The sequence below is a fragment of the Tyto alba genome, unplaced genomic scaffold (genome assembly GCF_018691265.1).
Source record: "Tyto alba isolate M040663 unplaced genomic scaffold, T.alba_DEE_v4.0 Super-Scaffold_39, whole genome shotgun sequence".
NCBI lineage: Eukaryota > Metazoa > Chordata > Aves > Strigiformes > Tytonidae > Tyto > Tyto alba.
The window spans coordinates 3148058-3162181 of record NW_024881314.1 but is presented as its reverse complement, the minus strand read 5'-3'; the positions used below and the strand labels follow the sequence as shown (position 1 = coordinate 3162181).

General features: G+C 41.5%; 1 protein-coding gene across 1 annotated transcript in view; it reads left to right on the top strand.

Annotated features, from left to right (window-relative positions):
- Nucleotides 1–297: 297 nt before the first annotated feature.
- GNA13 (G protein subunit alpha 13) overlaps nucleotides 298–14124 on the top strand; it is a 29792-nt gene continuing 15965 nt past the window's right edge. Inside the window, exons 1-2 of the mRNA XM_042802551.1 lie at nucleotides 298–678; nucleotides 2569–2795. Coding sequence (XP_042658485.1) covers nucleotides 396–678; nucleotides 2569–2795 — 510 coding nt within the window. The 5' untranslated portion in view covers nucleotides 298–395. The remainder of the gene's footprint in view (nucleotides 679–2568; nucleotides 2796–14124) is intronic.

Genomic DNA, 14124 nt, shown 5'->3' with positions numbered 1-14124 from the left:
AAGGCTTCATCCTGCCTGCCCGCCCCCCCCCCCGACCGAGGGGTGACCTCCCCCGGCCGCTCGCCTGGCAGCTTTCCTCCGGCGGCTGCGGGGCCGTGGCAGAGGTGGGGCGTTCTGCCGCGGCCGGCTGCGCCTGGGCTTCCTTTATCCCTCACGCAAGCGTACGCTTCGCTTTCGGTGCCGGGTGTGAACGCGGCCCCGCCGGTAACGGAGGCGAAGGCGGCGGCCGCCTCCCGCCATTTCCTGTGAGGAGCCGCTCGTGGGCGGGAGCGAGCCGCCGTCACGGGCGGGTCACATGGCGGAGGCGGGGTGCCGGGCGCGCATGCGCGGGCAGAGAGCGGGCTGGTGCGGGCCGGGCCGGGCGGCCGCTCCCCTCGCTGGCAGTGCTCGCTAAGATGGCGGACTTCCTGCCGTCGCGCTCCGTGCTGTCGGGCTGCTTCCCCGGCTGCCTGCTCACCAGCGGCGAGGCCGAGCAGCAGCGCAAGTCCAAGGAGATCGACAAGTGCCTCAACCGCGAGAAGACGTACGTGAAGCGCCTCGTCAAGATCCTGCTGCTGGGCGCGGGCGAGAGCGGCAAGTCCACCTTCCTCAAGCAGATGCGGATCATCCACGGGCAGGACTGGGACCGGGCGGCCCGGGAGGAGTTCCGCGCCACCATCTACAGCAATGTGATCAAGGGTGGGTGAGCGGCGGCGGCGGAGCCGGCCCGCCTCGCCAGGCACCGGGCTGGCGGCCTGCGGGGGCTCGGCCCAGCCGGGGATGGGGGGGGGGGGGGGGGAGGGCGGTGAACGCCCTCGGGGCGGGAGCGGGGCCGGGGAGGGGGGTCCCTGAGGCCGGTGGGAGCCGCGGGGTCGCTGCCTCTTCACGCCCAGTCGGTGGTTTCGTTTCGGCCGCCTCACCCTTTCTCCCGCCGAGGACGAGCAGCCCCGCGCCGGGCCCGCGGGATGTCCCCCCCGCCGCGCCGGGTGCGGCCCGCCCGGCTGGCGGCCTCGGCTCTTGCCGTGCGAGCAGCGGTTTTAGTCCGTAAGATCCCCCAGCTTTGCCGTTTCCTGGTAATGCGATCGCAGGGATGAGCGATAATGGATGGGGAGGGGAGTGCGCACCTGAAAGTGCGTGAGGATGAGACGTGTCCTGTGCCCGAGGAGGAAGCGCTCTCTGCGCTTCGCTTCAGTGGAAGAAACGTTGCCGTCGTGTTTGGAAACTAGGCTGACACATCGATCAACAGAAACCTGCACGCAGAGCCACTTTTCATAGATGCGTTGCCAGAACCTTCACACATGGTTTAGGAGCGGGCTCATGATTTCACTCTTGTCATCCTTACTTATTTTCTCTCTCTTATCTAAATTGCTCGTCAGGTTTTTTGGTTTGCACTGTGTAATAATTGGACAAAGTCTTGACTAAGCTTCTCAAAACAGCAGAGCATTGTCAGATGTCAGTCCTGCTTTTGAAGGGGGCTGAGGTCCAGTGATTCTTAAAGAGAATTGTTTTACAAAACTGTTTACAGATCAAGCTCGGAAAAACTATAAATAGCAAAGCAGTAGAAATCACGAGCGTATATGTTGACCAAGTGATAGTTTATTAATAAAATAAGGTACTTCCTACTCTGTGAAACTGCAGGAACTGCATATCTTTTTTGGAGGCTGCTTTCCTGTAGTTGTTGCTTTTGACAGATAGAAAAATTATGGAAAGAAGCTTGAAAAATTACTTTGGCATTGAACAAGTATGCTATTATACAGTCATTCGTTACTACATCATAATTTCCTTATACCTTTCCCCATGCTCTTACAATTGCTTATTATTTCTGGAATTTTCTTTTTTATTTTTCATCAGTAAATTCACTACTATAATTCATCTCCCTGCATTCCTTATCAGTATGAGCACAATGTTGGAGGGTTTTTTTTAAGTCTGATATAAGAGAAGTTTAAAATACTCTATTTCTTCTCGAGATTATTTACCAAAATGACAACGAAAAAAAGGGGGGGAGTCTTTAGGTGATAGAACTCCTTCTGCACTTAAGCAGTAAAAACATAGCTTTTAGAAAGTGCTGTGGTTTTAGTAAATATTGTCTTGATATCTCTGAAGATAGTAAAGGCAGTGATAACTCCCTACAATTTGATATAACTAAATACTAAGTTCATAAGAATACAGAGACTAGGGAACCTGAAAAGAAGTCATCAGATGGTGTGGTGATATTCTGAAATAAGCTTTTAAATGTACTTCATTTGTTTTGCATTCGTGCCAGATAAAAGAGTTTGCTTGGTAGCACGGATTGGGGATTTAGTAATTAAAAATAGCACTTTTTCAAGAGTTAAAGTCGTGCTATGGATGTTATACTGTTGATCATGTCCATATTTTTCTAATAGCAGATATCTGAGTTTTGATATTACCTGAAAATGTAGTGCTTTGAGTCAATTGTTCAGAAACTTTCTGATTTCCTAGTGGATAGTCCCATTGAGCTTTGACTGTACAAAGAGTAAGTGCATTGTTTGAATCTTTGTAGATTTGTAGGCTAGTGAAATAGTAGATGCTGAGAAACTCTAATTGCAGTGCTCTTTCATGTTGTTAAAGGTGTGAGAGTCCTCGTAGATGCCAGAGAGAAACTTCATATCCCTTGGGGAGATCCTGCTAACCAGAGTAATGGAGATACGATGATGGCTTTTGATACTCGGTCAGTCACGGTGGTGCAAGGCATGGTGGAGACGGCAGTTTTTTTACAGTACCTTCCAGCCATAAGAGCTCTATGGGCAGACAGTGGTATCCAGCATGCGTACGACAGGCGCAGAGAATTTCAGCTGGTAAGATTTGCATTTCGGTGTTTTTAATTGAGTACGTATGATTCTTGTTCCTGTGTTGCTTTTCCATAAAACACTGATCAAGTGACCTCCTTATGGATCTCAGGCATTTTGGAATGGTAGACTGTAACACTGGTATTGCAAACAGATGCATTTAGCTCCTTTCCCGCCTTCCCTTCCCCCCCCCTTTTTTTTTTTAAACAAGATTAATAAAGAACTTCTGACATAATTGTCCTCATTTCATATGTGAGAAAGCTGAGATATAGACAGCTTTTATGTTTTGTAACAAAGCTAGTACCTCTGTAGTGTTTTTACCATATTATTATTTCCACCCAATTGTTAACTAGTGCCTCGACTTAAAGAAAAAAAAACAAAACAAAAAAATGACATGCAATAAGGGAAGACTTAGTAATAATGTGATTTTTAAGAAAAAGATATGCATGGGTTAATGAGAAGAATTTAAAAACCACTCCCTTCTCTATTCCAATTTGAGCAATCTAACAAACATTCCCTCTGTATACTTCCTGTTTAATTTTGAACGTCTGTGTTAATACTGGTGTAATGAGATTTTTGTTATATTGAAGTTCTCAGCTGAAGATGGAGTATACAATTTAATAGTGGGGTTGAGACGGAATATACAATTCAATAGTGGGGTCGGAAAGGAAAAAGAAACATCTTGATTCTTGAGCTGGAGCTTTAACTGACAGCTGAAGTTGCTTCGTTCCATTTCCATGCAAATGCTGCAAAAGGAAATGAAGAATTTAAGTTAAATTTGCTGTTTATTGGTTCATAGACTTATGTAAGTAAAGGCCAGTAGCATAGAGTTTTGTGGAGGTGGGGGTTGAGAACCTTAAAGTAGATAAAATCTGTTCTTGTAGGTCTCTTAAACCTAAGTGGCTTTGTGTTTTTATGTCTTAAAAATAACCTTTGTGTTAGTGTGAATCTGAACAATAGCTGATGATGTCTCCTGTTGAGCTATTATGAATGGTTGTGTAATCATACTCTGACTTAAATAGGTTGTGTAAATACTCTATAAATATGTATTGCCCTGATCATGGAATGTCTTCTGGAGACTGCAAGATAGGCAGGTGCTGGAGTAGCCTATCACCTGCCCAGTCTAGTTCTGAGCTATGTAAATAAGTTTCTAGTGAGACCTGTTGCTCCTTGCATTTTGCCTTTAGAGTGATCGTAAAAGGGTAATTGCTGTAGTCAAGATCCTCTTCTGGTGCAAATGTGACTTGTAGTGATGCAGTTGCTATGCTGGAGTGATCTGTTTTAGAATTGGTTAAATAAAATTGTTTCATCTTTGATTAAGCACGTTTAGTGACTTCAGGCTAAGTAGCAAAGGGAAAGGGAGCTATTACTATTCTGTCGTTTTCAGTCTCTGAGAAGTAGGTTCTTTCCATAACTGAAGCATGTGTGGAGTTTCACTTTGAGTAGGATTTGAAGAATGTGTTCTTCTGAATCTGACAGAAAAAAACCACTATTTCTTTCTTTTGGAAATCCCTAAATCTGTATAATGTTGTCTGCCAAAATATATATGGATCATGTTGTGTTTTTGACAGAACTCGGGTATATTTTTTTTAAGTCTTCTTAGTAGTTGAGTATTGTTGTAATACTAATTCTTGAAAGTAAGGTAACTGCTTTATTTCTACTTACATTGCTTTATTTCTTAAATCCTTTCAAAATCTCAGCCCAAGATATTTATGCAAAGTTATAAACATGAAAAAAAAGAAAAAAAAAAAAAAAAGCTGTATGATGTCATTGTATTGAGTGCAAGCAGTGCGATCGGTGCTGGCCAAGCGTGAAGTCGCTGTTTTACCCCAGTAAGCTTCCAGCTTAAGCGGTGACAGAGCTCCATATGGGCAGCAGAATGGTGGAAAGCTGAAAGCAGTACTTCTATTTGCGGTATCTGCTGACAAGCTTTGTAGAAGAGTGTTCAGAGAGTTTAGATATGTGCCATAATATGTAAGGAAGACACAAATGGTTAAGGAGAGAGTGACAGACATATCCAAGTCAGGAGGTGGAGCAGGGGGAAGTTGGAAGAGACGCAGACAGTTCAGTTGCGTTGAGTACTGACTCTTGAAGTAAAGATTCAAGACTGAAAATTGTTAGCGTTGCAGAATAGGGAATAAGACAAAAATACTGTTCTGCTTCCAGTTCAGCTGTTTGCGGCAAAAATGTAATGAAATTAGAGATACCAGCAATCATTAGATGAGTAGGAGAGAGGGAGAAGTGTCATTAAAAAGTGTTAAATGCTGGGACTGAGCATGGTAGAAGAGTATTATTTGACTGTGTACGCTCTAACTTCTTTTCAGGCTGTTGGGAGAGTTTAACTTTTTTCACTGGACTGGGTTTGACACTGTGCTGGAAAACATGGTTCCTATTAAGAGAGCACAGGCAGGAATGCTGGGAAAGTATTGTTTATCATGGGAATAGGACACTTTGGAGCAAAGGTAGAAGGAAGCAAATGAAGAACAGAGCAGTGATGGAAAAATGTCAAAATTTACATAGAAATTCTGGAGGAAAGGAAGCAAGAGTGTATAGTTCTAGAAGCCATTTGTAGTTGGACAGATAGGAAGTACACAGAGGGTTTAAGATTAAAGTTTCTGCATGTATCTGGTTAAGACTTAGATATAGGTACATTTGTGAGAGATTATTGAGCTGTTCTTGCTTTTTTAGTTTTTCTCCATCATCTTTCACTTACTGTGCCAAAGGTGATGCTAGGAGCCTAAAGAAACAATGTAGTCCTTTCATAACAACATGAGAGGGGAAGAAACAGAACTTAGTTGTATTTTAACGACATCACAAATCAGCATTTCCATGCCTAGTTCACTGGAGTCTCGTTCCTCATTTTGTTAAGTGGTCATGGGGATAGTCAATATGATATATTTTCCGTGATATAAAAATTGGGGCCTTCTGGCCACTAACAAGAGTATTTATGAAAATTCATTAGTTCACACTTGTGTAGTCCTTTAAAACTGGAAAGAGCTAATTACAGCTTAGTACAATATATGCCACTTCAGTACTTCACAGGTGGTTAATATTATAATCCCTCAAATTTTATTACAAACCAAAGTCATTCGGCTGATAGTTCCACTAACACAGTTAACTGAAGACTATTTTGGCTCTGTGGCTTAGTTCCTGCAACTTACACTTAAGATTCTGGTCATCCTTGGGCTTTCTCTCCTTCATCGACGGAGTTCATTTCTCCTACGGCCTCTAGTCAGATTCCTAACATGGATTAGTTAGAGTTAGTCTGAATCAGCCTAATGCTTTGTCATCTAATTAACATTTCAGATTTTTCACTGCAAGATGATTTCCGGTAAAAATCTCCTGAAATGACCTGGATAAACATACCCATTATCTTAATTCTACAGCATGCAAACCAATTTAATTAGACATTTCCTAGTCTTTATACTTGTGAACTATTTAATTATGTGGTTGTAAAGGTTTGCTGTTCTCACTGAGATTTGCTTTGAGGCACTGGCAGCTGAGAGGAGTGCCTAGTGCTGGTGCTACGTGTCTAGTAACACCAAGGAAAGCACTTCTGAGTAAGAGTACTGTTGTACACTGCCTCTCACTTCAGTGCGTTTGCTGTGAACTTGCATTTCTTGAATTTTCTATGAGAGTTGTTAACACAGGAAATGTTTTGAAGTAGTCTCCAGGAGTCTTCCAATTCTCTGAGAATGGAAAAGTGGGATGAGAGCCGAGTTGCTCAGATGCATGATAGATAAGCTTTGAATGTGTTAGAGGTTTGTTCTTGTTAAAGATAACTTTTGGATGGGTTTGGATGTTTGCTACCAGCAAGTGTTGATCTTCAGATAGATATTTTTTGTTCTACTTGCAAATTACACTGAATGTTGTGGGGGTTTTTTTATGCCTTGAACCTGCAATGCACAGGGGCAGTGATGACACTTTTCTTTCCCCATTTATGTAGAACTGCAGACATAGATGTCACAGTAAGGATGATAGGATACGCATTTACCTCTGGATCCTGTTTACTTCTGTGACATGTCTGCAAGTGCTAGATCAGATTATAGAAGACAGGAAAAGGCGTGTTCATCTTGAAGTTCTGCTGCTAGTTTAGCTGCAGCTTCTCTAGCATTTTTCTATTGCAGAGTAGTATTTTTTGAGTGTGTTGTTCAGTTTACTGGAGGATGGTATTTTATGCTATTCTGGTTGGGCTTTTCTGGGTTTTGTCTCTGAATATTGGTGGGGCTGTTGTACACACAAGAACATTAAATTAGGTCTACTGGAAATAATGAGTCCTCAAATAGCCACTGCAAAGTATTAGCAAAATTTGCCATTCTTTGAAATTTGCCATTTCCTTGAAATGTGCTTGGTTATGGAGTAGTGATCCAGTGGAGGTCAGTTGTGTTTGAAGCCAGGCTAGGTCGCCAGATGTTGAGGTCTCTTTCTCAGGTGTGGATGCCTATCTTATGAAACGGTTGTGAGGCCAGTGCTTCAGTGTTTCTCTGAAGTCACTAGTGTAGAACCTGGGAAAAGAGTATCTTGTCTGTTGTTCATTAAAAGCGTCTACATCTTATTTGTGACACTGAATTTCAGAAGCCTTTCAACAGCTTGTGCCCTCTGTAGTGTGTTGCTATTCCTCCCAGTATTCAGCCTCTGCATCCTCCCCACACCCTTAGGTTGGGAGGTAGAGATGTCTTTCCCCCTCTGCCTTTCCAGATCTCCCCTTGGTTTAGGCATTGGATGTTCAGCTGTCCTGCTCTCTTTCTGCTTGGAGTGTGTAGGTAGTGCTCTATTAGGATGTGTTTGAGTGCATAAACTGTTGGTAGAAAGTTTTTCAGACTGTAACGAATCCTCTTCGTTACAGATACAAGATCTAATCATTCAGCATTCCAGTAAACAGGTGCATTGACTATTTGGGCACTTAATCATAAAATACACAATTACTTTATTTAAATACAGTGTTGTAATTACACTGAATATTGCTTATTTTTTTGGGGGGGGGGAACTAAAAAGCTGCTGCTTTGTATATGATGAAATATGAACTATTTTCCTCTCTTTCCCCAATCAATACGTCTGCCAAACATCAAATTACAGGATGGCATGTGCACAGTGAGCATGACTCCTTGAAGCCCTTGAAGAGATTAGATACTTGCCATCTTTTGGCCTTCACGTTAAAAGGATTTATCAAAGATTGTTGCTATAATTATGGAAAGAAAAGTGCTTTACAAATTTATAGTTAAAAATTAGTCATTCACATCCTCAGAAAAGACTCAGAGTTCTTGAGGATTTGCTGGTTTTCCTGCCCCAGTGACAAGATAATGCTAGCTTTGAGTTTGTTTTAATAAGGCTCCATATAGGGATTAATATGACAGTCAAACAATAAGGAGGCTTGAGTTTCCTTATTCTTGGTTTGTGGCCAGAAATTCTTCAATATGTATATCAGTGCTTTGGTAATGGAGATTGACCGAAATATTTTCATTGAGCTGAATGATCTTCAGGTGAACTTTTATACTCATGTAATACAATGTGCCATTTTTTTAATCGTTTTCCAAATTGGGATTAAGATTTCTGTTTCAGCCTCTCTGAGTTACTGTGCCTTGAAAGGCTGTTTCTGGGACTGCCTCTTTCCACCATTCTTCTTTTCCTGCCTCCTGACTTTTCTTGCTAGCAGTAGAATACTGAAGTGTTTGGAGAGGAGTGGTCTTGTATTGCTGATTGATGTTGTAATGCAAGCTGGTGTGGTTTTACTGAAGAACATCTTTGCCATAATTTAAGCACAGATGTGGCTCTGGATTGAGAGGTCTTTCAGTGGGAGCTGTCTTGATGTGTCCTGCGAGCAACTTTTTGGAGTCATGTGCGCTACACTTAGCTTGTACAAGTGTATCTTTTCTGTGTGGTTCCAGTGCACCCTCTGAGGATGGAATTCTTAATTCAGACTTGATCCAGATACCTGTTTATGGGGAGCCACTGCTTTTAAAATGCAGACTTTCACAACACAGTGTGGGAGCAACACGTTGTGTTCTTATACATACTCTGTCTTGAACAAGCTATGTCGTATTGATATTAGTGTGCCTTAGTTTCCCAAACATTTTGTTGGAGAAAACTAAAGGGTCACCTACTTTTGCAAAACATTTGGATTTCTATAACTGAGCCTTGATTAAATAAAGGTAAAATATAAGTGCTCTTCTGAATATATTGTGCATGCCAACAACCTCCAAAGACTTCAGAGGAAGAGACTTTCTCAAGCTTTCACATGTTTTGAATGTACAAACCTGTTCTCAGCAGATTCTATATTGGTGCAAATGTGTTAAATGAGCTTTTGCTGCTTCTGCTGCTTTCATTCAGAGCCCATTTCCTTGCTGGCTACTAACCTACAAGATACTACATGTCAGTACCTGTAGAACTGTCTCACTACATTATTTCACAGAATTTAAATGTAGCAATGGCTACACTGTTCTCTGTCCTTTTAGAAATTACTTACTAAATATAAGCCTGATCTACACTACAGAGTCCCAGTATTCATAGCTGTCAGCAAATCTCCATGCTGGCAAAAGATGTGGTATGAATGCAGCTGTGATCTTCCATCTATATAGGTGAAATTAATTTTGCACCTGAGGCAAAGAATATGGAGTGGTCTTTTTCATATGTAAATACAGGAGCCTTTAGGATTATGGTGCAATGCCAGGGGCAGCGTTGATTTGTGCTGCTGTTCCCTGATTTGAGCTTACTGTAACAAGACTTCAGCCTTAGAAGCTAGTGAAGTCTGCTCTCACTGAGCACATATTACATTCACGTTGTATTTGGATGACTGTTTTTGGCTGTCTTTATTGACTTAAACTTCAGTTAATGATAAATGCTATTTATATGTTCTGAGTTTATGCTGTACCTCTTACGCAGAACTAGCAAAGTGGTAGAGAAACTTGAGCTTGGGGTAGCTGAGGAAGTTGCTTAAGAAAATGTGAGAAAATGTAAATGCAGCTGACCTTACTACATAAGAAAAGCAAGAGAAAATTGTACTAGTGTTTCACATAGAAAGCAAGATAATCTCCATACCAGCATTATGTCTACTGGCACTCTTTTTTTGTAAGTATCTGAGTTTACCACAGATCAGTTCTGAAGTGCAGAAGTTGCAGAACCTGCCCTTTTGCAGAACAGCGAGCTGTCTCACTGATGGTGCTGATGGAGTCTAGCTGACACCAAGTGGTGTCTTGTATGGCTCTGGAATTTGAAGCCTTTATTTGTATCTTAAAGGTGAATAAATGGGTCATAGAACACAATATTAGATATCTCAGCAGCCTCAATAAATGTATTTACTACAAATAAAAATCTCTGAGTAATCCTAGCAACTAGCTCTTATACTCTATAACCAAAGTAGTTTGACAGGTCCAATTTAAATGGTGGATAAAGAAAATGTTTAAGACTACATGTTTAAGGAGCTGAAAAAGGTCCTAAACTGTTTCCAGTATCTTTACCACTTGCATGTCTACATTGACAACAAACATCAGGTCATACAGCTGGGAAAGTTGAGGGATTTTATATACAAAAAAACATCCTGAATTCTTGATCACAATAACTAACAACTTCATCTATTTCAGAGAAGAAAACTTTTGGACTGTAGTAAGGAGTGAGCTGCCTTTTACAGCACTTAATTCACTGTACTGTGCTGCACCCTTCTCCATCATGGTCATTCACGCCTTAAATGTTTTCCCAGTACTTCATAGTCTCCTCAGTTAAAATAAGTGGAATGTCATGCTTCTCTTCAGTGACTTAACCAAGGAACTGAAAAGACCCCAAATTCTTTTTATGGATGAGAGGTACAGGAATGTGTAAGCGCACGTGAGTTTCTGTATCTTTTTTCTTTGTTTAATGATGCCAGAGAAATAATTTTAAACAAACCAACATGAGTCTTGGCACACTGCCTGGAAGCGCTTCTCACCAGGCACGTGATGGTATTTGATCACCTGCTGGTGACCAAATAAAGCGGATGCAGAATTTCCAGGTGTGAAAACACAGCATACTTAGCACCATTTGTAATTCAAAATATCTACACAAAATAGTGGGGTGGGAGGGGTGGGGGGAAGCCAAAAACCTCAGTGTAGGGTGATCTGCTAAAATTATACAGATGGATCGTATTGGAACCTTTGACTGTTTTCACTAGCAAACAGTTACATAGTTGCTCTAGGAAGTAATTTCTAGTTTTTCTATTTTTAGTTAATTTCTAGTATGAAATTCTACAGGTGATGTGAAATGTTTGCAGCCTCTTAGATGTTGCTGCTGTGTAGGGAGTCTTGTGTACTTTACTGTTACTCTGAGTGCTTTAGACACGGCTTTTACTAATTTTTTTTTTTTTTAAATAGCATCTAATGATGCATGTAGATTTTTTAGAAGAGCTAGTAAATTATCACTGAATCTTGTCAGATAGTTCGTAACAAGAGCTGATGTATTAGTATGTCACAATTTGTAAACAGAAATACCAGAACTTAATTGAAATAGATTCTGCTAATTGAGGCGGAGGAAGGAACTAAAAAGCGTTTGGTCATCTGGATTTCTCATGAGGCTGAAATAGGAACCAAATGTACTTTAAAACTGAATCCTAGGGATGCTTCAGTGCATGCACTGGTATCTAGTTTAGAGTTCTGCTTTTGAAATGTTGTGATTTAGTTTACAGTATATGCAAGAATGGGCTTTTCAAGCATCTTGACGTTCAATATGGCCCATTTTAGTGCTGATATGTTTCCACATGCCAAATATTTGTCATGTTTTTGGGAGCCTTTGCTGGTCTTGTACAACTTGGAAGCAAGTAAAGTTCTAAATGATGGATGGCAGATTTGCAGACTCGACTACTGCTTCAGTGTTAGATTAAATGCAGTTTGAGTTGCAAACGCATGAAGTCATAGAGCCAGTAGGTCAGTGCACTGAAAGAGGAGCAAATGTTTACAGTCTGGTTCCAGTCTGTTCTGTGTGCAAAACATCTGAAGTTTATATAGATGCTTTCCAGAGTGTAAATAGTAATTGGGAAGTGGCTGTTTCGTCTTGGTCAGCGCATGTTTTCATATTACTTGTAGGTCTGAGTGTGTGCTGTGACTTGGAAGATTTGTTTTGTCAATGAAATTAGAAAATACTTTGCAAAGTATCAGTGTCTTTCCTGAAGTAAACTTTATGGAAGAGGAGTTTGGATTGTAAATACCTACTGAGGGAGAGAGTAAAATGATGTTTGAAGAAAGAAAGTGCACCTGATCTTGTGGACAGCATATCCTAATTTGCTCTCATGGATGAATTTCTGTTCAAGTTTTGGCAAACAGGAGCATCTTTGTTAGATGCTCTGATTCTGCATGTGTGTTGTCCCATCTGCCATATATTGCATTTCTTAACCTGGCTCTGGTCTCTAGAAAGGGCTGTTGTAGATTTTGAGTTTGCTTCTGTGTGGTGTGGAGTTGCCTTCTGGGCTTAAACCATGACAGCTTCCTATTTGGAAGCATTGGTGATCCTGGGCAAAACGACGCACCATGTATTCCTAGAGTTTTTAATTGTGGGAAAGAGTCTCAGTAGACTTGGGTTTTGCTCTTGAGTTGCACAAATGGAGTATCACTTCATTCAAGCTGTGCAGTTTCTTAAAATTCTCAACTGTTTATACAATATGGCACATCCTGGTTTCCAAGTAGTCTTTCAGAATTAGTTAGAAATATGATAACAGAATGCCTTGTGTGGAAGAAGTTATAGTTCTGTAGGCTTTAATGGAATGCTGTTTCATGCCCAAAAGCTGTAGTGAAATTTCATCTTTTTAGTCAAGTTTTGTTAAGAATCTGGCAATTACATCCCTTCTTGGGGGGATTGGGGGGGGGGGGGGGGCGGGCAGAGGGGGATACCTAGCTAAGAAAAATTAGATTGGATTTCTTCCATCTTAGGAAAGTAATTCAAAACTGGAACAGTTTTCTCTGTGGTGTACTAGTATGCAGATTAAGTTCTTCTTAGTACTTGATCATGTCTTCATTTGGTTAATTGGGATAGCATGTTACATCTGAAACCATGGAAATGCTGTACTGATTGGAGAAAAATCCAAGCCTCAGTTGTATGAGTGAATGAGGCACTTTGAAGGGTAGTGCAAAAAGAAGGAGAAACAGCTGATACCGGAGCCTTTTTTGGAGTATTTAGTTGGAGACCGACTGGCTTGGCTTGGTTTGGCTTGTCTTACCTCCCCTCTTCCACTCACAACCGTCTGGGTACAACAGCCGCAGCAGATGCTCCTGGGTACCCAGCAGCTCACGGGAGCTGCCGGGAAGTGGAGTGCAGGAGCTCAGGTTGCTGTGCTCTGTCCTCCTCTGTGTGTTACCCGCATTTTGAGAATTATGGATTAATTGGATTACACAGTAAATAGGGGATAATAGATTAAAGGGATATTATTAGGTTAAAAGCTTTCTTAAGCCCCTTCACCTTTCTTTGTTAATGCCATTATGCAAGATAAAAATGTCAGCTGTGTAATAAATTTCGTGTGACTCTTCCCTTTCTTGATGCTTTTGTAGCTTCATGCTATTGAGCACCCTCCACCCAATGTGATAGAGCTGTTCTGAATACAAGTTCTGCTCTGCTACCAAAAGGTTTTACAAAAGATCACTTCTATGAGTCAGGACTTCAACCTTTTCCTTTTTTTAGGACAGCTACTGAGTTTGTGTCACCAAACACATGACAGGTGTCACTTCTACACCGCGTGATGCAGTTCCAATTGCTTTGAAAAAAGTAAAATACAACTCGAGCTGCACGCAGGAGGTGCTGAAAAGAGGAAGTAGGATAGTGCTGTCAGAGATAGGGTGAGCTGTGACGCATTTGTGATGTGTTTTGGTGAAGAACAGGATTATTTCATACTCCTGTATAAGCGAATGTGGTATGTGTCAAACTCCAGTTTTAGAAAGAAGCAGCAATTAATCCCGATGTACTTAAATTTTATCTTTGTAAAAGGGCAGATCAGATTTAAATGACTATTCAAATGGTTGAGCTGGAGAGAAAGAAGCTAGGAGATCCTGAAATGTCTGATCTTGATGTACATTATCTGTGCTTTAGCCCTTTTAAGGCTGGTCCATTAATGCTTCCACTAGCAGCAGTGCCATTTGAAAGCAGCTTGCTCTTCCTTCTTAGGGAGGGAGGGATTAGTTTAACATGGAGCAGTTGGCCGGTCTGCACATGGCTGTGGTAATGGTCATTGGGGCATCAAGGGGGACTGCTTTGTTTTGGTGGGAATGCCAGTTTATGCTGGTTCTAACATAATTTTGGCCATAATTTAATACTTAGAGAAAGGAAACATACTTTTCTCCAGGAAATGTGTTTTCTGTTAGCACACTTTCAGATATTTGGACCCAAACTT